Raw genomic sequence first — 27,820 nt, forward strand, 5'->3', positions numbered from 1 at the left:
GAAGCTTGGAGAAAGTAGAAGACAAGCAGCTATAGCAGAGGCCGAAAATCTAAAACAGGCCGGTTTTGTCGGTGAAGCCCAATACACAACCTGGCTCGCCAACGTGGTGCTAGTCAAGAAACCCAATGGGAAGTGGCGCATGTGTGTAGATTACACAGACCTGAACAAGGACTGCCCCCGGGACGCTTAACCATTACTAGCATAGACAGACTCGTTGATGGGGCCGCAGGACACGCCCTACTGAGCTTCTTAGACGCTTACTCCGGCTATAACCAGATACCCATGGCCGACGAAGACAAAATCAAAACCGCGTTCATAACCGAGGAAGCCAACCTTTATTACAGAGTCATGCCCTTTGGTCTCAAAAACGCCGGCGCTACATACCAACGCTTGATGGATAGAGTCTTCCAACCACTCTTGGGCAAGACGGTAGAGGTATATGTCGACGACATCACCGTCAAGTCCCCCAACGCCCAACAACACTCCTCGGACCTAGCGCAAGTCTTCAAAGCCCTGCGCACGTACAACATCAGGCTCAACCCTGAAAAATGCACATTCTGAGTAGATGGCGGAAAATTCCTGGGCTTCATGCTCACGCAGCGAGGAATCGAGGCCAACCCCGAAAAACGTCAAACCATCATCGACATGAGAAGCCCCGCGAATGTCAAAGAGGTGCAGCGAATAGTGGGCAGACTAACCGCCATCTCGCGCTTCCTCCCGAAGCTGGCGGACAAAACCAAACCAATGATCCAACTCCTGAAGTAGTCGACAAAGTTTACCTGGGATGACACCTGCGAACAAAATTTCAACACTCTGAACCAACTCCTCACCACCCCCCCGGTCCTGACCAAACCCGATCTTTCCTTCCCCCTTGTTATGTACATAGTTGCGTCAACAAACGCCATCAGCTCCGCACTCGTCCAAGAAAGGGACAACACCCAACATCCAATATACTTTACAAGCCGCATCCTCCAAGACCCAGAAACGCGATATCAAATGGTAGAGAAAGTAGCCCTTGCAATCATAACAGCAGCACGTCGCCTACGACCATACTTCCAATCACACACGACCATCATCAAAACGGACCATCCCATACAAAAAATCCTGCAAAAACCTGATTTAGCTGGTCGGCTATCCTCCTGGGCCATCGAACTGTCAGAATTTACTATCCACTACGAACCGCATGGACCCATCCGAGCACAATGCCTGGCAGACTTCGCCAATGACCTTCAAGAGCAAGCCCCCTATGACACCTGGTGGACCATGCACGTAGACGGCTCCTCAAACCCGCTAGGAGCCGGCGCCGGAATAGTACTAGAAGGACCCGGCAACGTCCTCATAGAACAATCTCTACGTTTCACCTTCAAAACATCCAACAATCAAGCTGAGTACGAGGCCATCATCGCCGGCCTCAATTTAGCACAAGACGTCGGCGCACGTAAACTCCTGTGCAAGACAGACTCAAAGCTCACCGTAGGACACCTCAACGGTGAGTACCAAATCAAAGATCCCACCCTCGCACAATACTACCACATGGTAGTATCCCTGACCGAGCACTTCGACACTTTCCAGATTCAACACGTCCCACGAAGCGACAATACCCGGGCAGACATTCTCTCAAAGCTCGCCAGTACCAAAAAGAAAGGTCGTTACAAGTCACTCCTCCAGCACACCCTAACCACACCCTCCATTGAGCAACAAAACCAATGCTTAAACATTACTACCACCAACACCTGGATGGAGCCTTTCATCAGATACTTAGAAGCAGGAGTCATCCCACCAAACGAGGAAAAAGGATGGATGCGGAAAGCGGCGCGATACACCCTAATTGGGGGTGAACTATTCAGAAGAGGCTTCAGCAAGCCCCTGCTCAAGTGCATAACTAAGGAAAAAGCTGACTATGTCATACAAGAAATACACCAAGGCATCTGCGGCTACCACTCAGGACCCAAAACCATGGCCGCCAAGATATTACGCGCCGGATATTACTTGCCCACAATGGAAGAAGACTGCACCACGTACGTCCAAAAATGCGTCCAATGCCAAAAGCACGGACCGATTACACACATGCACCAAGAAGAATTGCACCACGTCTCCTCACCATGGCCATTCTCAAAATGGGGGATGGACATAATCGACCCTTTTGCAGCAGGGAAAGGCCAAGTCAGGTTCCTCCTTGTCGCGGTCGAGTACTTCTCCAAGTGGATCGAAGCAGAGCCATTAGCCACCATCACGGCCAACCAAGTCCAGCGCTTCATTTGGAAGAACATCATCTACCGCTATGGAATCCCCCACACAATTATCTTGTTTCCTTTTAGAGTTATGAATATGGTGAAGTTATTTAAGAAAGCTTTTTGAAAATTCCCACTGGACATTAAGATAGCAAGCTATCTAGATGTGAAGGTTCATTTCTCAAGCTCATGAAAGGAAGAAGAGAGTTGGATTCAAGCTTAAACTCACACAACATTAACAACACTTAAAGAACCAAAATGAAAGAAGAAACATTAAAAATGGAAAGCATAGAAGATGAAGCATGGAAGAAGCACGCCACTCACAGGGGGGATCTAAGCCAACCAAGCCCTAGAGATGAGTGATGGTGCCGCCACTTGCAAGCAAGATAAGGCAAAGGTGAGTTCACTTCTAGGAAGGAGAGCTCACGAAAATTTAAAGGTTAAAACACAATAGTTTAGAAACAAAATGATCAACCCTTTTACAAGACAAGGAGCACCCTTTAAATAGGAGTTCATAGGGGTCCTTTAGCAAATACAAAAACATGAAAAAGGATTAACTAGCAAACCCTAAACCTAATGTGAGAGTGAGTCTTGGCCAAGTGAAGGGAGATGATTGGTGGAGGCATTCCCATGAGGATTCTAGGCCAAAAGAGGAAGGAGACCAAGTGACCTTCTAAGGCATAAACCACAAAGGCAAAAGGAGACAAGGTACATGTCTACTTTTGCTTTTGCTTTATGCTTTTTGCTTTCCTCTCTCTTCCACTTCATCCAAGTGCTCCAATCACCAAGTGCCACCTAGCCATGCTCTACTTTCTCTTAATTACCTACAAAACAAGACAAACAAGGATTAACATGTTGGTTTAAGTTAATCTAATCTTGGTCAAAGGTCAAATTTGGATCAAAGTCAACAAGTCAACCAAAATAAATCAACTAGAAACCAACTTAGGGAATTCAAACTAAAGTAATGCAAAACAAAGATAAAGGTGATGGAATAGAAGACTCCCCTCTAGACATGCTTCTAGTGATCCTTCTTGATGGAGCTTCTAAGGAGGTGGTCATGCCTTCATCATCCTCCCCTTCTTGGAGAGAATTCGACCACGAATTCTTAAACCCTACATCAAAAGGAGAAAGGTCACAAACATTAAATGAGTTACTTATGTTGTAGCTTGGGGGTAAGTCTAACTCATAAGCATTGTTGTTAATTCTCCTAATGACTTGAAAGGGGCCATCCCCTCTAGGGAGGAGCTTAGACTTCCTTTGAGTAGGGAATCTCTCCTTTCTCAAGTGAAGCCAAACCCAATCTCCCTCTTGGAAGATGACTTCCTTTCTTCCCTTATTACCATCCTCTTGTTGTTTCTTAACTCTCCTCTCAATGGTTTCCTTAACTTGTGAATGCAAGTCTTGGATGTACTTGGCTTTGGTCTCACCATCTTGGCAAGTCCATGCCTCATGAGTGGGTAGGGGAAGGAGGTCTAAGGGAGTTAGGGGATTGAACCCATACACAACCTCAAAAGGGGAATGAGAAGTAGTGGAATGCACAACCCTATTGTAGGCAAACTCTATGTGGGGAAGAAGTTCCTCCCACTCTCTAATGTTTTGCACTATCATACATCTTAGCATTTGTCCTAGGGTTCTATTAACCACCTCGGTTTGGCCATCACTTTGGGGATGACAAGTGGTGGAGAAAAGAAGCTTGGTGCCAAGTTTACCCCACAAGGTTCTCCAAAAATGGCTTAGGAACTTGGAGTCCCTATCACTTACAATGGACCTAGGTAGGCCATGTAGTCTTACCACTTCCTTGAAGAAAAGATTTGCAATATAAGTTGCATCATCAATCTTATGGCAAGGAATGAAATGGGCCATCTTAGAGAACCTATCCACCACTACAAAAATGGAATCCCTACCTTTTTTGGTCCTTGGGAGACCTAAGACAAAATCCATAGAAATGTCAACCCAAGGCTTGGAAGGGATAGGCAAGGGGGTGTAAAGACCATGGGGTTGGACTCTAGACTTGGCTTTCATGCATGCTATGCAACCTTTGCAATGCCTATCTACATGCTTCCTCATGTGAGGCCAATAGAAGTGTTCTTTCAAGACTTCCAAAGTCTTGTTTGGCCCAAAATGCCCCATTAATCCTCCCTCATGTGCCTCTCTAATGAGTGAGGCTCTTAAAGAACCTTGGGGAATGCAAAGTCTCTTACCTTTGAAAAGATATTGATTGAGAAGGTAAAAGTCTTTGTAAGCCCCTTGGTGGCACTCACTAAGAATGGGGGAGAAATCAACATCCTTTGGATACAATTCCTTAATATGATCAAAACTAAGAAATTTAGTTTCAAGAATGGAAAGGAGGGAATGCCTTCTTGAAAGTGCATCCGCCACAATGTTAGCCTTTCCTTGCTTATGTTTGATCACATATGGGAATTGTTCTAAGAACTCTACCCACCTAGCATGTCTCTTGTTTAACTTGCCTTGACTTTTCAAAAATTTGAGTGACTCATGGTCACTATGTATCACAAACTCCTTTGAAAGAAGATAGTGTTGCCAAGTTTGCAAAGTTCTCACAAGAGCATAAAGCTCTTTGTCATAGGTGGAGTAGTTGATGTGACTCCCCTTGAGTTTCTCACTAAAATAAGCTATGGGGTGCCCTTCTTGGAGAAGCACGGCCCCAATGCCTACATTGGATGCATCACACTCAATTTCAAAAGTTTTGGAGAAGTTAGGGAGGGCTAAGAGTGGTGCATTGATCAAATTTTGTTTTAAAGTTTCAAAAGCCTTTTCTTGATCTTTGCCCCACTTATAGGTCACACCTTTCTTGACCAATTCATTGAGAGGGGCAGCTATGGTGCTAAAGTTTGGCACAAACCTCCTATAGAAACTAGCTAACCCATGGAAAGACCTAAGCTCACTTACATTCTTTGGGGGAGGCCAATCCTTGATTGCCATCACTTTTTCTTGATCCACATGGACCCCATGTTGATTTATTTTGAAACCTAGGAAGATCACATGATCCATCCCAAACACACATTTCTCCATGTTAGCATACAAGGATGCCTTCCTTAAGGTTTCTAACACACTCCTTAAATGATGCAAGTGGTCATCTTGAGACATACTATAAATGAGAATGTCATCAAAGTATACCACAACAAACTTCCCTAAGAACTCTCTAAGAACATGGTGCATGAGTCTCATGAATGTACTAGGTGCATTGGTCAAGCCAAAAGGCATGACTAACCACTCATATAATCCAAACTTAGTCTTGAAAGAGGTTTTCCATTCATCACCTTCTTTGATTCTAATTTGATTGTACCCACTTTTCAAGTCTATTTTGGAAAATATGGTTGCACCATGTAACTCATCAATCAAATCATCTAACCTAGGAATGGGATGCCTATACTTGATGGTTATGTTGTTGATAGCCCTACAATCTATGCACATTCTCCATGTTCCATCCTTTTTGGGGACTAGGATCACGGGCATTGCACAAGGACTCATGCTATGTTGCACCCACCCCTTTTCTAACAACTCATTCACTTGTTTTTGAATTTCTTTAGCCTCCTCGGGACTAGTCCTATAGGCTGGCCTATTAGGCAAAGATGAGCCTTGTATGAAATCAATTTGGTGTTCTATACCTCTTAGGGGTGGGAGACCCTTTGGAGGTTCTTGAAAAACATCTTTGAACTCATCTAAGACTAATGACAAGTCTAAGGGACATCTAGAGTGAGGGTTTTGGAAGGAGGGGGAAGATTCACTAAATCAAGTCAAGTTCCATCCACAAAGGCTTAAAGAATTTGTGGTCAAATTCTCTCCAAGAAGGGGAGGATGATGAAGGATTGACCTCAATCAAGGATGGAGGCACATGCTTAAGAAGACTAAGCATGTTTAGAAAGGAAGTTCACTAATCTTTCATCCCTTTCATTTATGCTTGTTATTTTTGATTCCCTAAGTTGACTTAGTTGAATCAACTTTAGTTGACTTGTTGACCTTTGACTAGGTTTGACTTGTTGACTATTGTTGACTTGACTTAAGCCAACATGCTAATCTATGTTTATTTGCTTTGTAGGTTAATTAGGAGTAAGAAAGCAATGCTAGGTGGCACATGGTGATTGAGGAGCATAAATGATGTGGAGGAGAGAGTAAACCAAAGGCATAAAGCATAAAGAAAAAGGCATAAAGCAAGTGTACCTATGTACCTTTGGTCTCCTTTGTTTTTAGCACACTATGGCCACTTTCTAGAGACATATGAGACACATTCTTGGTCTCCTTTTGTCCTAGAACGAAATTAGCCTTGCACACACCATAGTTAGCTCTTTTGTCTCTCATTTTTGTAACCTTATTTGACCTAGTTTCTAGAAGCTAGGGTTAGGTTTTTGTAGAGACATCCTTAGGTATCTTTTATTTGCTTAGAGGCCCCTAAACTCTTCTATATAAGGGGTGCTCCTAGACATGTAAAAGGGTTGAACATTTTGAAGTAAAAACACTCTTGTGTCTCAACCATTTGTGAGAGTTTCCTCCCTAGGGAGCATAGCAAGTGGCGGCACACATCCACTCATCTTCAAGGTTGCCATGGCTTCTAGCCTAGCCTTGTAGTGGCGTGCTTCTCACATTTTTACCATTCCTTTTCTCTCCATTTTATGTTTTCTTCTTCCTTTAATTGTTCTGGGTTTTCTATGGTTTATGTGCTTTCCATTTCCTTTTTGTTTTGAATCAATCCATCATCTTCTTCTTTTGAGCTTTGTGAAAGGAACCTTCACATCTAGATAGCTTGCTATCTTAATGTCCAGTGGGGATTTCACTTAGCTTTCTTAATCAACTCACACCATATTCAATAATCTTAAAAAGGAACAAGATAATCCTTCATCACAGACGCTGTCATACCAGTGGAAATCAGGGAACCCTCAATCCGACAACAACACCACGACACATAGATAAACGCCGACTGCCTGGCCACACACCTCGATCTCCTTTACGAGACAAGGGAAAAGGCACGAATCCAGGACTTAGCGACCAAGTTGAGGGCAGCAAGAAGGTACAACTCCAAGCTGAAACCGCGTTCTTTTCACAAAGGAGACCTCGTGTGGAGGATGGCTAGCAAAGCCCGCAAGCACGAAGGCAAGTTCTCGCCCAACTGGGAAGGACCTTTCCGAGTACTTAAAGAGGTCGGCAAGGGAGCCTATCGCCTGGAAAAACTATCCGGAGAGCCGCTTCCCAACACTTGGAACATCTCCCACCTCAAATTCTATTTTAGCTGAACCACACTTGTAATCTGATGTACTCTTTCCTACCCCGGCATTTTTTCCCTAAGGAGGGTTTTGGCTGGGAAGGTTTTAATGAGGCATCACACATCGATGAAATACAAGTTTATGCATATCTTATTCACCATAACTCCCAGCCACTACTCTAAGTGCCGCTGGTCGAACGAATTAACTCCCAGCTACTACTCTAAGTGCCGCTGGTCGAATAAATTAACTCCCAGCCACTACTCTAAGTGCCGCTGGTCGAACGAATTAACTCCCAACCACTACTCTAAGTGTCGCTGGTCGAATAAATTAACTCCCAGCCACTACTTTAAGTGCCGCTGGTCGAACGAGTTAACTCCCAGCCACTACTCTAAGTGTCGCTGGTCGAATAAATTAACTCCCAGCCACTACTCTAAGTGTCGCTGGTCGAATAAGTAAACTCCTAGCCACTACTCTAAGTACCGCTAGTCGAACTCAACAACCATGGCCTGTGTCGCTAAGCGAAAAAAGGTAAACAATCCTACCCGCCAGACCAAAGTACCAACGGTTGATAACCGCAACCATGGTCGGCCGCTGACGCAAGCACCGCAAGATTTAACGAACACGTCAATAGATCAAAAAAGCGCACATCACCACATTGAAATTAAAATTGCCGGATTCAAAAACAAAATATACGTTGATAACACTGCCATTTCCATAAATTTCCAAATATAATTAGAACGATAATATTCCGGTCCCCAAAGTTCCATACAGGCACATTCGCCCTAAAAACAAACCGGCAACGAGCCGACAAAACAAATTATAGTCCCCCCCATGAACATACAAAAAAGAACAAACAAAACAAGTTTCGGCGTCCTCGCCCCCAATATCTACACTAATGTTACTCTTCAACTTCATCCACCTCCTCACCCGCCGCGTCCTCTTCCGCGCCGTCGGCTTCCTCATCGGCAACCTCCACCTGCCCCACCACCCCATCAACCATGGTGGCTGCTGGAGTCGTCACCACTGTATCTTCATTTGCAGTTGTGGCCGCCTCCTTCTCAGCCTTGAGCCGGCTAATCTCCGTAACATCCAGCATGCGATCATCATACACAACCAAATTTACGTTAAAACGGCAGTCTGTCACAGACACCTCCCGGTACAAGAACTCGACTTGCCTCAAAGCCTTCTGAAAACCGTTCACATGTTCATTATACACGGACTACTGCAGACCAAAAACTTCGCTAGCGGCTTCCTCAGCAGCAGCTTCTTTGGCGGCATTCACCCCATCCAACTCCATTTGCTTAGCCTTGAATTTTTTCTCCAAACCCACAACACTCCCCTTCAATTTCTTCACCTCAGCCTCCAGCTTCATCTTCTCATCCGCCCAAGCCACTTGTTCGCGATCCCTCTGGACCTGCAATGCAGCAACTTCCTCGGCCAATTTTTTCTTATCACCCGCAGCCAGCTCCTCCTGCAGCAAAGTCATCACCCGCCGACTCAACACCATACCGCGCGCCAAATACTCACTCATGGCCCGCATAGTCAGCCCCGGATCAGCAGCCTCCACGACGGCCACCTCCTCGTCACTCATTTGAATCTTCACTTTCTCAAAGCCGCCAAGATTAGGGTTACTCGACCCACTTGACCCAACACCCCCGGTCTTCGCAAGAGCCCTCAGCCTCTTACGATCCTTCCCAACCCCCTTCATCTTAGAAGGAGCCGGTCTCTTGGCAACAGGAGGTCGGTAAGTATCCACAACCGGGCCAACGAGGTTCGGAGCCTGCGACTGCCCTTCCCCTTTCGCGGCATTCGCCATCTTGTCTCTAATCTTGGCAAATAGGTCCACGTCTCCACCAACCTTTTTCGCATGGTGAGCCATCAACCTGCACAAAACAAAATTTTTCAGATTAGTCCAACACAGAACCAACAACAATATCACAACATACCACATAAGTCGTGACCAGGATTGTCCGTCAAATAACAGCAAACAACCCACTTCCCCGGCACCCTAACCGGCAACATCTCCAACACCTCCACCACCCTCCGGCTATCCGCATCCAAGGCCTCCTTCGCCAAAGCATCCCTACGCGCCGGCGCACTCGTCCAATAGAAAGGAAATTTGGGTCGCCCCTCATCATCATAATATACCAGCCTCCCGGCAGGTAGCACCCGCACTCGAAAGAACCCATCCTTAAATTTCTTAAACGACTGCATGAAGCCGTCTAACAAACTAATCTTCGCCCTGCCAACCAAAGATACCCATGACAGCGGATCCCTTGGACGCGTGACGTAGAAGTACAGGAAACTCTCGGGGTCGGCGTCAAATAAAGCGCCTTACAAATCAACCGAAAAGCTTGCAAACTCCCCCAACTGTTAGGATGCAATTGCGTCGGCGCAACGTTTAACAACAGCAGAACCCCCATCGTGAACTCGTCCAAAGGCAACCGAACTTGAAGCTTTGTGAACATACATGCGTACATATAGAAAAAATCACCTTCCAACCCCTCGCGACCATGACACACGGCCTCCACAGCACTCACCCTCTCAATAGCCACCATACTAGGATCCGCCCCCCTTTCAAACAGATAGATACTATTCATCCAAGATCTAAGCAACCTAGACCAACGATACTTTGAAGAGCACGACCTCACCCCCTCAGCCACCCACTCGTACCCACCCCTTCTCGGCCAGAGCGACTCCGCATGCTCATTAGCCGGATCTTCACGCACCTCCCGCTCAACCTCGATATGCAACGTCTCTGACGAACTCAAGAACTCTAATCTTAGCCCACCAAAGCTCGCACCCGAATCACCATAATTCGAACCACTAGAAGACGTAGTCGACATACCTCAAAAACTGGTCAAATAGAAGACGGCACACGAACACCAACAAGCGCCCAAGCAACAACACAACAAGCACAGCGAAACCAAGAGATAAGAGCGACGAAAATGACAAATGAATCCACTCCTATTTAAAGAACTTAGCCAAAACCCTTCATCTCCCACCAAACCCCCTCAAAGCCCAAGGCCCAGCCACCAAAAATCGCCTCGAAAAGCCAACTCTGACACCAACCAAGCTAACCAACAGTCACGTCCTTTCACCTCACCTAACCCCTGACCAAATGTCAGATCAAACAGTACCACTCCCCTAACACCTCGTAAGAGATACCGGCCTAATTATCACAACAATGCAGCCACTTAGTCTACACGTCACTTCTTGCCTCTAGACTGGGAGGTTGGTATGCTCACATGGTACACGGCTAGGGACCACAAACGAAATTTGCAAAATAGTCTACACGTCACTTCTTGCCTCTAGACTAGGAGGCTGGTATGCTCACATGGTACACGGCCAGGGACCACAAATGAAATTTGCAAAATAGTCTACACGTCACTTCTTGCCTCTAGACTGGGAGGTTGATGTCCTAACCATACCCAAGTAGGCGGCCATCAGAGAGCACAATGGCCGCCTACCACGCAAGAACCCCTCCGTATGGAGAACACGGCCCCCACCTAACTCCACACCCCCTGTTAAACCACGCGGCCAGCAAACCAAAACCGATGGCTGGTTACCACGCGAAAGGCACCTTCCCAAAAGAAAGCCACCCTCGACGCATCTCATGGCCGAGTACCGGAGACCGCCAACACCTGAAGGATCCCTTGGTAACTTCTCCCCTTTTACACTGGATCCAAGAATGGCTAGAAAAGGAATATTGGGCCAGAAAGCCCATCCCAGGTAGGACCCACAGGTAAAAAAGTATAAATAGCACACTGTTCCATGCATTCATTATGCATTAATTATTCTCTGAAACCCTGACATCACCAGTGCTGACTTAGGCATCGGAGTGTCTTTTGCAGGTCGCCTGCGCCGCCCTCAAGCCCCTTTTGACAAGAGAAGACCAACCCCGAGAAGACGTACAAGACTTGGCTGATTTGTAGACTACAGACCTCGGTCCCTTAAGAACAGGGAGGAAGCCCAATAGGCCCCTCCTTAGGGAATATATCCTCAAACTCTTTCAAAAGATTTTCAATTTTAGGAGGTAGATTCTGAAGTTCAAGAGTTGTGCCAGTACATGTGAGTGTTCCTTTACACAATAAGAGGCATGAAGGTTGTTCATCATTGAGAACTTGGTTCAAATATTTTATAGTGAAAATGTTCTCATGTTGAATGACCTTGGGAGAAGGAACACCAATCTCTCCCACCTCAGATTCATCTTTAGTTACTCTTTTTGGGAGAGAGGGAGGACTTTTTTTTTATCCTCTTTTCTCTCCTTTTCCAACTTCTTTCTCATTTGGATTTGATCCTCTACCACTTGGGATGGTGATAAAGGGTGGAAGACAAATTTTCTATCCTTGTGAGTGAAGGTGATTTCATTGGTAAGACCATTATGCATGGTTTTCTTGTCAAATTGCCAAGGTCTTCCCAATAAAACATGGCAAGCTTCCATAGGTACTACATCACATAGCACATTATCTTCATATCTCCCTATGGATAACTTGACCTTCACTTGATGTTGGACTGTCAAATCCCCACTTTCATTAAGCCAATGCAATTTGTAAGGTTTTGGATGGGGAATGATAGTCAAAGCCAACTTATCAACCAACCTTGTACTACAACAATTGCAACATGAACCACTATCAACAATGAGAGAACAAATGTTTTCTAAAATTTTACATCTTGTATGAAAGATGTTCTCTCTTTGTGTTGGCTCTTTTGGAATGGGTTGGTTGCTAAGAAGTCTTCTAATCATTAGAAGGTCTCCTTCACAAGGATAGGCAATTTCCTTAGCCTTATCATTAGACTCCTCACTAGAAGTCTCACTCTCACTTTCCTACTCATCTTGGCTACTATAGTGGTCAACACCCCTTAAGATCATGGTCTTTTTGGTGGGGCATTGAGATGCAACATGACCTCTACCAAGACACTTGAAACATTTGATTTCACTAGTGCGAGTGTGTGAAAATGTGCCTTCCCTTGGTTTCTCCTTTTCCTTGAAACTTTTGGAGGGTTCCTCTTTGACTTGTTTACCCTCCCTCTTGAATTCTTTCTTGGTATAAGAGTTAGAGTAGTCATTTTGAAAATTTTTCCTTAGAATTTATTGCTCTAGCTTTATGCAAAGTTGAACCAAGTCATTTAAGTCTTGGTAGGGCAACAATTCTACTCTATCTCTTATCTCAAGACTTAAGCCACTAAGAAACCTTGCAATGGTGGTATCCTCGGACTCCCTAATCCCAGCCCTCATCATATATAACTCCATCTTTTGTCTATATTCTTCCACTTTCATTTTATTTTGATGGAGTCTTTGGAGCTTATCCATTAGCTCTCTATGATAATAGGAGGGAATATGTCTTCTCCTAAGGGCTCCTTTGAGGTCATTCCAATATTTGACCTCGGGACTTTGATTGATTCTCCTATCTCTTTTGAGGGCAGTCCACCAATACATAGCATTGCCCTGGAAGCTAAGGGTAGCTAAGGGTACTTTCCTCTCCTCACTTATTTGATGGCAAGCAAAGAGTTGCTCAACCTTCATTTCCTAATCAAGATAAGCTTCAACATCATCTTTCCCATAAAAGTGAGGGAGGTCTATTCTAATGGCTCTTGGTTCCCTAGGCTCTCTTCTTTCTTTTCTTAGAGGAGGAGGAGGTTGATAGAAGTTGTCAACTAGTCTACTATCTTCTTCATAGTGTGTGACTAGTGTTGGAGTGTGGGAGTACAAATGTTGACTCCTATTACTCATCCTCTCATGCAACCTTTCCATATTTCTTGTTCCCCTCCTCTCTTCATCTAAAAGTTGATGAAACCTATCTCTTTCTTGTTTTTCCCTTTCCCTTGCAATTATTTCATCTTCCTTCCAACGTAGTAGTGCTCTCAAATCAAAGGCAATTTGTTTCAAACTTATTTCTTCTTCATTTGAAGCACTCATACATTGAGAAGGAGGTTGAGACATTTTTTTTAGAAGACTGTGGTCTTTAAAAGAAAATTTCAAAGAAGAAGTAGATAGCAAAAGCTTTTAGTTCTCCTCTAGGAAAGAGAGGTGAATCACTTAGATTGCTTACATACCAAGTCTTTCCTAGCCAAGGGAACTTGAAACTTTTGTACAAAACTTCTTAAATGAAATTAATTCAAAGACTAAGTTGACACACACTAAACTATCAAACAAGAAAATTAAAAACAAGAAAGATTATAAGCTATATGCGGCCTAAGTTTTGGTAGAAGTAGAAGGCACTTGGAACCTTCAAACTTCACCACTAAAAGCGCTTCACTAATGTATAGAAGAGGTTCTAGTTAGGAGATGGGATTGAGTACCTAAGACTCCCCCAAGACACCTAACTAGGCCATGAACACAAGAAGGAAAGCATTACAATTTTACAACTCAATTTGAATACAATCAAAGTGCACAAAATGTAAAAGGTCTTCTTGGCTTTGTCTTCTTGGCTTGGTCCTCACAAGTGTTTCACTCTTGCACTTCCTCTTGATCTCACCAAAGAGGATTCTCTTTTAGGACTAGGTACTCCACCTCCTAGGATGCTACCTTAGGAAAATTAGATCACCTCCAAAAAGAAGTATGCACCAAATATAGAAATCAAACTAGAAGAGGTCAAGAAATAAAGCAAGAAAAGCACAAAATTATAATTGCTAAACCAAAAGTGAATAATGCCATTACAAACTCAAAGGATTACCAAAGAAATGACAAACTAGAAATAAGGTAAAGAAACAAGATAAGCACTCAAATGAATTACCTAACGAATGGCACTAGAATGGATGAAAAACAACCAAAATAAGCTAGAAAACTGCACTGAAATTTGAATTTTCACTCACTGCCAGTCCAAAAACGTGAATTCAGGCCTCTGCTTCCGATATTTTTCATTTTTTCAGCTTTCAACATTTTTCAATGATTCTTTTTTTCACTTTTTCGTCTATATCTTAGCTAAAAGAGGAAAAAATTAGATTTGGATTTGCACCGGGCAATTTTTTATGATAAATCAAATACAAACAGTGTGCAGTCAGACAGAAACTGGAACAACAACAGTAAAATGCAACAAAATAATGCTCTCAAACTCAAGTGATGGTAGTGATTCTTGTGTACTTCTTTTGCCACTTTGTTTTGATCTTTTCTTTTCATTCTTTTTGGCACTTGCTTGTATTCTTTTTGTGCTCTTTTTCTTTCTTTTTATAGCTCTTACAGCAGCTAGTTTCCACCACAAAACAGAATCACCACCACACTATGCTTGATCATTTGCATTTTAATGGAAACAAAAAGCACAAAAGAGAAGGAAACTTAAAGGAATCAAAAGAAGATCATGAAACACAATGAAACACAATGGAAATTGACTCTAAGACATTGCTAAGATCTAAATAGCAATCTGAACTCAAAAACAGAAATGAAAAAGCACCAAAGCACAATTAATTGAAAGGAAATTTAGTGTGGTTTATGGTGATTTTAAGCAAGCACAAGGAAAATTCCCACTGGACATTAAGATAACTAAGGTTATCTAGATGTGAAGGTTCATTTCCAAGGCTCAAAGAGAGAAGAGAGTGTTAATTTTTAAGGATTAAAAACTGCACTCAAATCTGAAAAAGAAATTCAGCAACACATCACCAACAAATTCAAAGAAAATTAAAAGCTAAACAAGGAATTAATGACATATATGGACTAAACATGACTCTAGACAAAACATATAGATCTTAAAATCAAAATAAACTCAAGAATCAAGAGAATGAACTGAACAAAAACAACAAATACTTAATTAAAATGAAAAGTAAGCGGTAGAAACCAAATAGAACACCTAAAGCACACAAGGACGGTTCAAGATGAAGCAAATGAAGATGAACCAAAGTAAAAAGACATTAATACTCAAAATAAAATGAACAAAAACAGTAAGACAAGTAGGAAAAGTGATGAACAACATGGAATTGAAAGAAAAATGGAGAAGAAGCACTTAACTCACTAAAACCAAGGCTCATGATACCACATGATGGCTTCTTCTTGTCTCCATTGAAGCTTGCATGAAGAATGTAGGCTCCATGGATGGTGTTGGATACAGAAGCATGAAGGAAAGAAGCTTAAGGTGTTTGGTTTGGTGTAGGTGAAAGGTTTCTTAAGAGAGGTGAGGCCAACTCCTAAGGAAGAAGACTAGAGTAAACTAGAGAAGAGTTTACTCTAAGGTGAGCTCAAAAGATATTTGTGCACAAATTTGGGCAGCAATTCATTACTCAATTTCAAGCTGAAAAATACATCTCCTAAGCCTTCTATTTATAGCCTAAAATGAGACCAACGGGTCTCCAAAAAGTGGAGGGAAAAAGGAGTCTAGAAAGTTGAATTTGGAGCCAAAAAGAAGCATGTGGGAGGTGTGACTTGCCACCTAAGCAAGTCACACTTGTCTTGCCATGGGAAGCTAACTCTCATCCTTGGAGAGCAAGTTTGAGAAGCTTCTAGGCTTTTCTAGAGTAGACACACTACTCTTGGCCCATTTGGCCCAATTCCCCTTTTTGGTCCAAAATTACTTCTAAAGCCCAATTTCCTCTAAGGCCCAAAACATGGCCCAAAAAAAACGCTATTCTACTGGGCCCAAAATACAAAGCCCAAAATAAAATCCTAAACTAGTATTTACAAGCAAAATGTCCTAGGCTACGTCTTCACATCTTCCTTGGCCCATGTGAAGTTCATTTTGGGCCTTGCATGCGCATTTAAGGCCCATTCCTCTTGTATTCTCCTAGCCATGGCTCTTGTTGTAGGTCCCTTGGCTCGAGACATCTCATCAATTCCTTTGTGTGTTTCAACTCTTAGGCTTATTTTCCATTCTTGGAAGTGTGATGTCTAACAATTTCCGTTCCATCTTCTTCTATTTTCCATTTTCTCGTTTTAAATAATTTCTCAAATTTCTTGTTTTTTAGCATTCCAAAAATGATAGATCAGTAAAACGAATCGAACCTTGTGGATCCACATCATTTGGTATTCAGAGCCTGGCTATCTAGATTTGGAATAGGAAAGGAAGTTTATTATACAAAGTGTTTAACCAAAGGCCACCCAGGTTTATAGTTGCATTCGATTACGGAAGCGAAAACAATGTTGTGCCAAAGATTGGTGGAGAAACTCCAATTACCAGCAACCTTTGGACTAGATCAAGCATGGATCAAATTCAGTACATGGCAATGTGTGAAAGAAGTATTATTTGATATTGCTCCAATGGATTCTTGTCATCTTCTTTTGGGAAGGGCATGGCTTCGTTTTAAAACACTCCATCTTGATGAACGTTCCCTTTATTTGAGGCATGAGGGACATCAAAAGAAGTAGAAATTTATGACACCAAGACAAGTCAGTAAGGATCAACGTAGGCTGAAGGAGAAAACAGAAAAAGAAAGAATAGAAAAAGAAGTAATATAATCTGCAGAAGGAAGGGAAAATAAGGAAAAAGAAATGGAACTAGAGAAAAATATGATGAAAACTTTATTCGTCAATGTTTTTTCTTCTACAGTTTGTGATGTCATTTTACAGGAACAAAAGGATAAGCATGTGAATGAAACACACCAACTTCCATGTTTAAAATGGAAGCTTGTTCATAGTGCTATATTATGCATTTGGTCCGTCGATAAGAAGCATATTCGTCAAACACAATGCATGGAATTATTTATTGTTACATATCAAGGTGGGGTACTGTTGCCAAGAAATGTTATCGACGGATTGCAACCATTGAAAAGTAACAAATATCAAGTTGAATTTGATCTTGGAAGAAAGAGAATTAATTTCAACTTGTGAAAAAATAAAAGTCCTTCACAAGATCATAATAAACTTACATTAAAACTAGTGTCTTAAGATTCGGAACAAATCCTCTCAAAGAAGGAGGGTATGATGTGAATTGCATATGGGTCAAATGGAGGATGACTAATGCACCGTGTTGATGCAATTTCTTTTATTTAAATTAGGGCCCAATGCTTTGTAAAATTGGCTGACCAAATTGTGTTTGTGCTTAACCAATTAACGGGCTTTAGTTTTGCTTTATCTTCAAGTTGAAATAAGGGTCCATATGCCCACTTAAGAACCAACCTTTGGAAGATCAAGAGGACCTTTGCTCAAAGTTTGTGGATGACTTTTGGTAGCTTTAAATTTAGTGACAATCAACCATTAAGTAGCGGATCGTTATTAGCTTGAGCGGATCATTAATTAATAGCTTTAGGCGGGATGATATTGAAATTTATGTGTCTTTTGTAATTCTGATGGTTAAAGCTCCTACACAAGTTGAACCATTTTCATCAATGAAGGCAAGCTGAGTTTTATTCAGAAAATAAACGAGTTTTATCTCATCTATCTTAGTGAGAGTGATTCTCCTAAGTTCTTTAGTGATTCAAGAATCCATGAGTTTAATCAAAGGTCCTTTATCCCTTTGTGTGTTTTAGCTCTTAGGCTTATCTTCCATTCTTGGAAGTGTGGTGTCTATCAATTTCCGTTCCATCTTCTTTTATGTTCCCATTTTATCGTTTTAAATAATTTCTCAAATTTCTTGCTTGTTAGCATTCTAACAATGATAGATCAGTCAAATGAATCGAACCCTGTAGATACACATCATTCGGTATTCAGAGCCTGGCTATCTAGATTTGGAATAGGAAAGGAAGTTTATTATACAAAGTGTTTAACCGAAGGCCATCCATGTTTAGTTGCATTCGATTACGGAAGCGAAAACAATGTTGTGAGCCAAAGATTGGTGGAGAAACTCCATTTACCAGCAACCTTTCATCTGGATCAAGTATGGATCAATTTCAGTACATGGCAATGTGTGAAAGAAGTATTATGTGATGTTGCTCCCACGAACTCTGGTCATCTTCTTTTGGGATGGGCATGCCTTCGTTTTAAAACACTCCATCTTGATGAACGTTCCCTTTCTTTGAGGCATGAGGGACATCAAAAGAAGTAGAAATTTATGACACCAAGACAAGTCAGTAAGGATCAACGTAGGTTGAAGGAAAAAACAGAAAAAGAAGTAATATAATCTGTAGAAGGAAGGGAAAATAAGGAAAAAGAAGTGGAACTAGAGAAAAATATGATGAAAACTTTATTCGTCAATGTTTTTTCTTCTAAAGTTTGTGATGTCATTTTACAGGAACAAAAGGATAAGCATGTGAATGAAACACACCAACTTCCATGTTTAAAAAGGAAGCTTGTTCATAGTGCTTTATTATGCATTTGGTCCGTCGATAAGAAGCAAATTCGTCAAACACAATGCATGGAATTATTTATTGTTACATATCAAGGTGGGGTACTGTTGCCAAGAAATGTTATTGACGGATTGCAACCATTGGAAAGTAACAAATATCAAGTTGAATTTGATCCTGGAAGAAGAGAATTAGTTTCAACTTGTGAAAAAATAAAAGTCCTTCACAAGATCATAATAAACTTACGTTAAAACTAGTGTCTTAAGATTTGGGCAAATCTTCTCCAAGAAGGAGGGTATGATGTGAATTGCATATGGGTCAAATGGAGGATGACTAATGCGTCGTGTTGATGCAGTTTCTTTTATTTAAATAAGGGCCCAAGGCTTTGTAAAATTGGCTGACCAAATTGTGTTTGTGCTTAACCAATTAATGGGCTTTAGTTTTGCTTTATCTTCAAGTTTAAATAAGGGTCCATATGCCAACTTAAGAACCAACCTTTGGAAGATCAAGAGGACCTTTGCTCAAAGTTTGTGGCTGACTTTTGGTAGCCTGAAATTCAGTTACAATCAACCATTAAGTAGCCGATCATTATTAGCTTATGTGGATCATTAATTAATAGATTAAAGCGGGGTGATATTGAAATTTATGTGTCTTTTGTAATTCTGATGGTTAAAGCTCCTGGATAAGTTGAACCATTTTCGTCAATGAAGGCAAGCTGAGTTTTATTCAGAAAATAAACGAGTTTTATCTCATCTATCTTAGTGAGAGTGATTCTCCTAAGTTCTTTAGCGATTCAAGAATCCATGAGTTTAATCAAAGGTCCCTTATCCCTTTGTGTGTTTCAACTCTTAGGCTTATCTTCCATTCTTGAAAGTGTGATGTCTATCAATTTCCGTTCCATCTTCTTTTATGTTCCCATTTTATCGTTTTAAATAATTTCTCAAATTTCTTGCTTGTTAGCATTCCAACAATGATAGATCAGTCAAACGAATCGAACCCTGTGGATGCACATCATTCGGTATTCAGAGCCTGGCTATGTAGATTTGGAATAGGAAAGGAAGTGTATTATACAAAGTGTTTAACCGAAGGCCATTCATGTTTAGTTGCATTCGATTACAGAACCGAAAACAATGTTGTGAGCCAAAGATTGGTGGAGAAACTCCAGTTACCAGCAACCTTTCATCTGGATCAAGCATGGATCAAATTTAGTACATGGCAATGTGTGAAAGAAGTATTATGTGATACTGCTCCCATGGACTCTTGTCATCTTCTTTTGGGATGGGCATGGCTTCATTTTAAAACACTCAATCTTGATGAACGTTCCCTTTATTTGAGGCATGAGGGACATCAAAAGAAGTAGAAATTTATGACACCAAGAAAAGTCAGTAAGGATCAACGTAATGCAACCATTGAAATGTTATGGACGGATTGTAACCATTGAAAAGTTACAAATATCAAGTTGAATTTGATCCTGGAAGAAGAGAATTAGTTTCAACTTGTGAAAAAATAAAAGTCCTTCACAAGATCATAATAAACTTACATTAAAACTAGTGTCTCAAGATTCGAGACAAATTTTTTCAAAGAAGGAGGGTATGGTGTGAATTGGGTATGGGTCAAATGGAGGATGATTAATGCGCCGTGATGATGCAGTTTCTTTTATTTAAATAAGGGCCCAATGCTTTGTAAATTTGGCTGACCAAATTTTGTTTGTGCTTAACTAATTAATGGGCTTTAGTTTTGCTTTATCTTCAAGTTGAAATAAGGGTCCATATACCAACTTAAGAACCAACATTTGGAAGATCAAGAACACCTTTGCTCAAAGTTTGTGGATGACTTTTGTTAGCCTTAAATTCAGTTACAATCAACCATTAAGTACGGATCGTTATTAGCTTGAGTGGATCATTAATTAATAGCTTTAAGCGGGATGATATTGAAATTTATGTGTCTTTTGTAATTCTGATGGTTAAAGCTCCTGGATAAGTTGAACCATTTTCGTCAATGAAGGCAAGCTGAGTTTTATTCAGAAAATAAACGAATTTTATCTCATCTATCTTAGTGAGAGTGATTCTCCTAAGTTGTTGAGTGATTCAAGAATCCATGAGTTTAATCAAAGGTCCTTTATCCCTTTGTGTGTTTCAACTCTTAGGCTTATCTTCCATTCTTGGATGTGTGACGTCTATCAATTTTCGTTCCATCTTCTTTTATGTTTCCATATTCTCGTTTTAAATAATTTCTCAAATTTCTTGCTTTTTAGCATTCCAACAACGATAGATCAGTCAAACGAATCGAACCCTGTGGATTCACATCATTTGGTATTCAGAGCCTGGCTATCTTGATTTGGAATAGGAAAGGAAGTGTATTATACAAAGTGTTTAACCGAACGCCATTCATGTTTAGTTGCATTCGATTACTGATGAAGGATTATCTTGTTCCCTTTTAGAGTTATGAATATGGTGAAGTTGTTTAAGAAAGCTTTTTGAAAATTCCCACTGGACATTAAGATAGCATGCTATCTAGATGTGAAGGTTCATTTCTCAAGCTCATGAAAGGAAGAAGAGAGTTGGATTCAAGCTTAAACACACACGACAATAACAACACTAAAGAGCAAAATGAAAGAAGAAACAATAAAAATGGAAAGCATAGAAGATGAAGAATGGAAGAAGCACGCCACTCATAGGGGGGGATCTAAGCCAACCAAGCCCTAGAGATGAGTGATGGTGCCGCCACTTGCAAGCAAGATAAGGCAAAGGTGAGTTCACTTCTAGGAAGGAGAGCTCACGAAAATTTAAAGGTTGAAACACAATAGTTTAGAAACAAAATGATCAACCCTTTTACAAGACAAGGAGCACCCTTTAAATAGGAGTTCATAGGGGTCCTTTAGCAAATACAAAAACATGAAAAAGGATTAACTAGCAAACCCTAAACCTAATGTGAGAGTGAGTCTTGGCCAAGTGAAGGAATATGATTGGTGGAGGCATTCCCATGAGGATTCTAGGCCAAAAGAGGAAGGAGACCAAGTGACCTTCTAAGGCATAAACCACAAAGGCAAAAGGAGACAAGGTACATGTCTACTTTTGCTTTTGCTTTATGCTTTTTGCTTTCCTCTCTCTTCCACTTCATCCAAGTGCTCCAATCACCAAGTGCCACCTAGCCATGCTCTACTTTCTCTTAATTACCTACAAAACAAGACAAACAAGGATTAGCATGTTGGTTTAAGTTAATCTAATCTTGGTCAAAGGTCAACTTTGGATCAAAGTCAACAAGTCAACCAAAATAAATCAACTAGAAACCAACTTAGGGAATTCAAACTAAAGTAATGCAAAACAAAGATAAAGGTGATGGAATAGAAGACTCCCCTCTAGACATGCTTCTAGTGATCCTTCTTGATGGAGCTTCTAAGGAGGTGGTCATGCCTTCATCAATTACGGAAGCGAAAACAATGTTGTGAGCCAAAGATTGGCGGAGAAACTCCAGTTACCAGTAACCTTTCATCTGGATCAAGCATGGATCAAATTCAGTACATGGCAATGTGTGAAAGAAGTATTATGTGATATTGCTCCCATGGACTCTTGCCATATTCTTTTGGGATGGGCATGGCTTCGTTTTAAAACTCTCCATCTTGATGAACGTTCCGTTTATTTGATGCATGAGGGACATCAAAAGAAGTAGAAATTGAGGACACCAAGACAAGTCAGTAAGGATCATCGTATGCTGAAGGAGAAAACAGAAAAAGAGAGAATAGAAAATGAAGTAATATAAACTGCAGAAGGAAGGGAAAATAAAGAAAAAGAAATGGAACTATAGAAAGTTTATTCGTCAATAATTTCTCTTCTACAGTTTGTGATGTCATTTTACAGGAACAAAAGGATAAGCATGTGAATGAAACACACCAACTTCCATGTTTAAAAAGGAAGGTTGTTCATAGTGCTTTATTATGCATTTGGTTCGTCGATAAGAAGCAAATTCGTCAAACACAATGCATGGAATTATTTATTGTTACATATCAAGGTGGGGTACTATGCCAAGAAATGTTATGGACGGATTGCAACCATTGGAAAGTTACAAATATCAAGTTCAATTTGATCCTGGAAGAAGAGAATTAGTTTCAACTTGTGAAAAAATAAAAGTCCTTCACAAGATCATAATAAACTTACATTAAAACTAGTGTCTCAAGATTCGAGACAAATTTTTTCAAAGAAGGAGGGTATGGTGTGAATTGGGTATGGGTCAAATGGAGGATGATTAATGCGCCGTGATGATGCAGTTTCTTTTATTTAAATAAGGGCCCAATGCTTTGTAAATTTGGCTGACCAAATTGTGTTTGTGCTTAACTAATTAATGGGCTTCAGTTTTGCTTTATCTTCAAGTTGAAATAAGGGTCCATATGCCAACTTAAGAACCAACCTTTGGAAAGTAAAGAGGACTTTTGCTCAAAGTTTGTGGATGACTTTTGGTAGCCTTAAATTCAGTTACAATCAACCATTAAGTAGCGGATCGTTATTAGCTTGAGTGGATCATTAATTAATAGCTTTAAGCGGGATGATATGGAAATTTATGTGTCTTTTGTATTTCTAATGGTTCAAGCTCCTATATAAGTTGAATCATTTTCATCAATGAAGGCAAGCTGAGTTTTATTCAAAAAATAAACGAGTTTTATCTCATCTATCTTAGTGAGAGTGATTCTCCTAAGTTCTTGAGTGATTCAAGAATCCATGAGTTTAATCAAAGGTCCTTTATCCCTTTGTGTGTTTTAACTCTTAGGCTTATCTTCAATTCTTGGAAGTGTGGTGTCTATCAATTTCCGTTCCATCTTCTTTTATGTTCCCATTTTATCGTTTTAAATAATTTCTCAAATTTCTTGCTTGTTAGCATTCTAACAATGATAGATCAGTCAAATGAATCGAAACCCTAAACCCTTATTACCATCCTCTTGTTGTTTCTTAACTCTCCTCTCAATGGTTTCCTTAACTTGTGAATGCAAGTCTTGGATGTACTTGGCTTTGGTCTCACCATCTTGGCAAGTCCATGCCTCATGAGTGGGTAGGGGAAGGAGGTCTAAGGGAGTTAGGGGATTGAACCCATACACAACCTCAAAAGGGGAATGAGAAGTAGTGGAATGCACAACCCTATTGTAGGCAAACTCTATGTGGGGAAGAAGTTCCTCCCACTCTCTAATGTTTTGCACTATCATACATCTTAGCATTTGCCCTACGGTTCTATTAACCACCTCGGTTTGGCCATCACTTTGGGGATGACAAGTGGTGGAGAAAAGAAGCTTGGTGCCAAGTTTACCCCACAAGGTTCTCCAAAAATGGCTTAGGAACTTGGAGTCCCTATCACTTACAATGGACCTAGGTAGGCCATGTAGTCTTACCACTTCCTTGAAGAAAAGATTTGCAATATAAGTTGCATCATCAATCTTATGGCAAGGAATGAAATGGGCCATCTTAGAGAACCTATCCACAACTACAAAAATGGAATCCCTACCTTTTTTGGTCCTTGGGAGACCTAAGACAAAATCCATAGAAATGTCAACCCAAGGCTTGGAAGGGATAGGCAAGGGGGTGTAAAGACCATGGGGTTGGACTCTAGACTTGGCTTTCATGCATGCTATGCAACCTTTGCAATGCCTATCTACATGCTTCCTCATGTGAGGCCACTAGAAGTGTTCTTTCAAGACTTCCAAAGTCTTGTTTGGCCCAAAATGCCCCATTAATCCTCCCTCATGTGCCTCTCTAATGAGTGAGGCTCGAACCTTGGGGAATGCAAAGTCTCTTACCTTTGAAAAGATATTGATTGAGAAGGTAAAAGTCTTTGTAAGCCCCTTGGTGGCAGTCATTAAGAATGGGGGAGAAATCAACATCCTTTGGATACAATTCCTTAATATGATCAAAACTAAGAAATTTAGTTTCAAGAATGGAAAGGAGGGAATGCCTTCTTGAAAGTGCATCCGCCACAATGTTAGCCTTTCCTTGCTTATGTTTGATCACATATGGGAATTGTTCTAAGAACTCTACCCACCTAGCATGTCTCTTGTTTAACTTGCCTTGGCTTTTCAAAATTTGAGTGACTCATGGTCACTATGTATCACAAACTCCTTTGAAAGAAGATAGTGTTGCCAAGTTTGCAAAGTTCTCACAAGAGCATAAAGCTCTTTGTCATAGGTGGAGTAGTTGATGTGACTCCCCTTGAGTTTCTCACTAAAATAAGCTATGGGGTGCCCTTCTTGGAGAAGCACGGCCCCAATGCCTACATTGGATGCATCACACTCAATTTCAAAAGTTTTGGAGAAGTTAGGGAGGGCTAAGAGTGGTGCATTGATCAATTTTTGTTTTAAAGTTTCAAAAGCCTTTTCTTGATCTTTGCCCCACTTATAGGCCACACCTTTCTTGACCAATTCATTGAGAGGGGCAGCTATGGTGCTAAAGTTTGGCACAAACCTCCTATAGAAACTAGCTAACCCATGGAAAGACCTAAGCTCACTTACATTCTTTGGGGGAGGCCAATCCTTGATTGCCATCACTTTTTCTTGGTCCACATGGACCCCATGTTGATTTATTTTGAAACCTAGGAAGATCACATGATCCATCCCAAACACACATTTCTCCATGTTAGCATACAAGGATGCCTTGCTTAAGGTTTCTAACACACACCTTAAATGATGCAAGTGGTCATCTTGAGACATACTATAAATGAGAATGTCATCAAAGTATACCACAACAAACTTCCCTAAGAACTCTCTAAGAACATGGTGCATGAGTCTCATGAATGTACTAGGTGCATTGGTCAAGCCAAAAGGCATGACTAACCACTCATATAATCCAAACTTAGTCTTGAAAGAGGTTTTCCATTCATCACCTTCTTTGATTCTAATTTGATTGTACCCACTTTTCAAGTCTATTTTGGAAAATATGGTTGCACCATGTAACTCATCAATCAAATCATCTAACCTAGGAATGGGATGCCTATACTTGATGGTTATGTTGTTGATAGCCCTACAATCTATGCACATTCTCCATGTTCCATCCTTTTTGGGGACTAGGATCACGGGCATTGCACAAGGACTCATGCTATGTTGCACCCACCCCTTTTCTAACAACTCATTTACTTGTTTTTGAATTTCTTTAGCCTCCTCAGGACTAGTCCTATAGGCTGGCCTATTAGGCAAAAATGAGCCTTGTATGAAATCAATTTGGTGTTCTATACCTCTTAGGGGTGGGAGACCCTTTGGAGGTTCTTGAAAAACATCTTTGAACTCATCTAAGACTAATGACAAGTCTAAGGGACATCTAGAGTGAGGGTTTTGGAAGGAGGGGGAAGATTCACTAGGATAAGCTAGGAAGATGGGTTTTTGGGCAAGCATTACCTTCTTCACCCCTTTGAGAGTGATCATGCTCTTCTTGGACTCATGCCCTTGCGCCTTCTTTTGCGCCTTCTCTTCTTTTCTTTTCTTAATCATTTGCAATTGGTCCTCATTGACTTCTCTTGGTGAAAGAGGTAGTAATGTGATCTTTTTGCCTTGGAAGCTAAAGGTAAACTTGTTAGCATGGCCATCATGAAAAGCTTTTCTATCAAATTGCCATGGCCTTCCTAATAAAATGTGAGTTGCTTCCATGGGCACTAAGTCACATAATACCTCATCCTTGTAGTTTCCAATGGAGAAGTTAATAAGGACTTGTTTGTCCATTTTAATTTCACCTTCCTCACTAAGCCAAGAAAGCTTATAGGGCTTGGCATGAGGGATGGTTTTCAAGCCAAGCTTGTCCACAACCCTTGTGCTAGCCACATTAACACAACTTCCACTATCAATTATGAGGGAGCAAGTTTTGTTGTTGATTTGGCACCTTGAGTGAAAAATATTTTCTCTTTGGTTTTCAAATTCTTTAGGCACTTGGCCTAGCATGCGCCTAACCACCAACAAACCTCCTTCATTAGGTTTGATTTCATCCTCACTTGAAGATTGGGAAGAAGTGTGGGAGGAAGAACTTTTAGGGGAGGGGGGAGAAGAATGTTCACTTTCAACCTCTCCTTTAGGGTTCAAGATCATGTTCCTTTTTGTTGGACAATTTGAAGCAATGTGACCATAGCCCAAACACTTAAAACATTTGATGGAACTAGTTCTTGAACTTTGAGAAGAGTTTGCATTTTCATGGGAGGTTCTAGACGAATTGGTCCTAGGTGGGTGGTCTTTGGAAGGAGGTTTCTCATCCTTTCTTTCTTTTCCTTTCCAAGTTCTAGAGTAGTATTCATTGTATGAAGTATTCCTCTTGGCCTCTTGTTTCTTTTGCAATTGACTTTCAACTTTTAAGGCCAAGTGTAAAATTTTGTCAATAGTGGAATACTCATACAACTCAACTACATCTTGAACTTCTCTTCTAAGACCACTCACAAATCTAGCTACCTTTTCTTCTTCACTTTCAAATTGGAGTCCTACTTTGAGAAGCATTGACTCCATCATTTTAAAATATTCATTCACACACATAGACCCTTGTTGAAGCCTTTGGAGCTTCAAAAGAGTTTCCCTCCTATAGTAGGAAGGAACAAATCTAGCGCGCATCAAAGTTTTAATGTCCATCCAAGAGGCCGCGGGTGGCTCTTGGTTAATATTGTCCATACACAATTGATGCCACCATGTCATGGCATAATCTTCAAATTCTAAAACTACTAAATCTACTTTTTCTTGATTACTAACTAAATGAATATTGAAGATTTGGTCCACTTTTTGCTCCCACTCTATGTAGAGGTTTGGATCATTCTCCCCCTTGAACTTTGGAATCTTGATTGGTGGAGGTTGTCTTTGTGGGAGTTGATTGCGCCTTCCACCACCATCATAGCCGTGTCTTCTTCTTCTTCCACCATGGCTAGAGTCCTCGGAAGAGGACCTCCTCCTTCTCCTCTCATCTTCCCTAAGCTCAAGTCTTTGGATGTGCTCTTGTAGGAAGATCTCACTTTGCCTCCTATCCGCCCTCAATTGGTCAAAAGTTTCTCTCCTACTCACTTACATCTCACGTAAGATGTTGGCAAGGGTTATTTGTCCACTTTCTTGGGCCATAGGAGTCACCATGGGAGGGGAATAAGGTGAGGCCGACTCCTCCTCTTCTTCTACCTCCAAGATTGGATCCATATTCATGTTCCTACACCAAAAACTCACCAAAAACCGAGACAAGGAAGAGGTTAGCTAACAAACAATTCCAAACCCGAGACCAAGTGTGGTCTTCTCAAGCA

At 41.1% G+C, this 27,820-nt stretch overlaps 1 protein-coding gene across 1 annotated transcript; it reads left to right on the top strand.

Moving 5' to 3' along the window:
* Nucleotides 1–996: 996 nt before the first annotated feature.
* LOC114171938 lies at nucleotides 997–7,480 on the top strand. The gene is made up of 2 exons (XM_028056711.1): nucleotides 997–2,244; nucleotides 7,157–7,480. The coding sequence occupies exons 1-2, from the start codon at nucleotides 997–999 to the stop codon at nucleotides 7,478–7,480; spliced, it is 1,572 nt and encodes a 523-aa protein (XP_027912512.1).
* The last annotated feature ends 20,340 nt before the right edge of the window (nucleotides 7,481–27,820 follow it).

The sequence above is a fragment of the Vigna unguiculata genome, unplaced genomic scaffold (assembly GCF_004118075.2).
Source record: "Vigna unguiculata cultivar IT97K-499-35 unplaced genomic scaffold, ASM411807v1 contig_429, whole genome shotgun sequence".
NCBI lineage: Eukaryota > Viridiplantae > Streptophyta > Magnoliopsida > Fabales > Fabaceae > Vigna > Vigna unguiculata.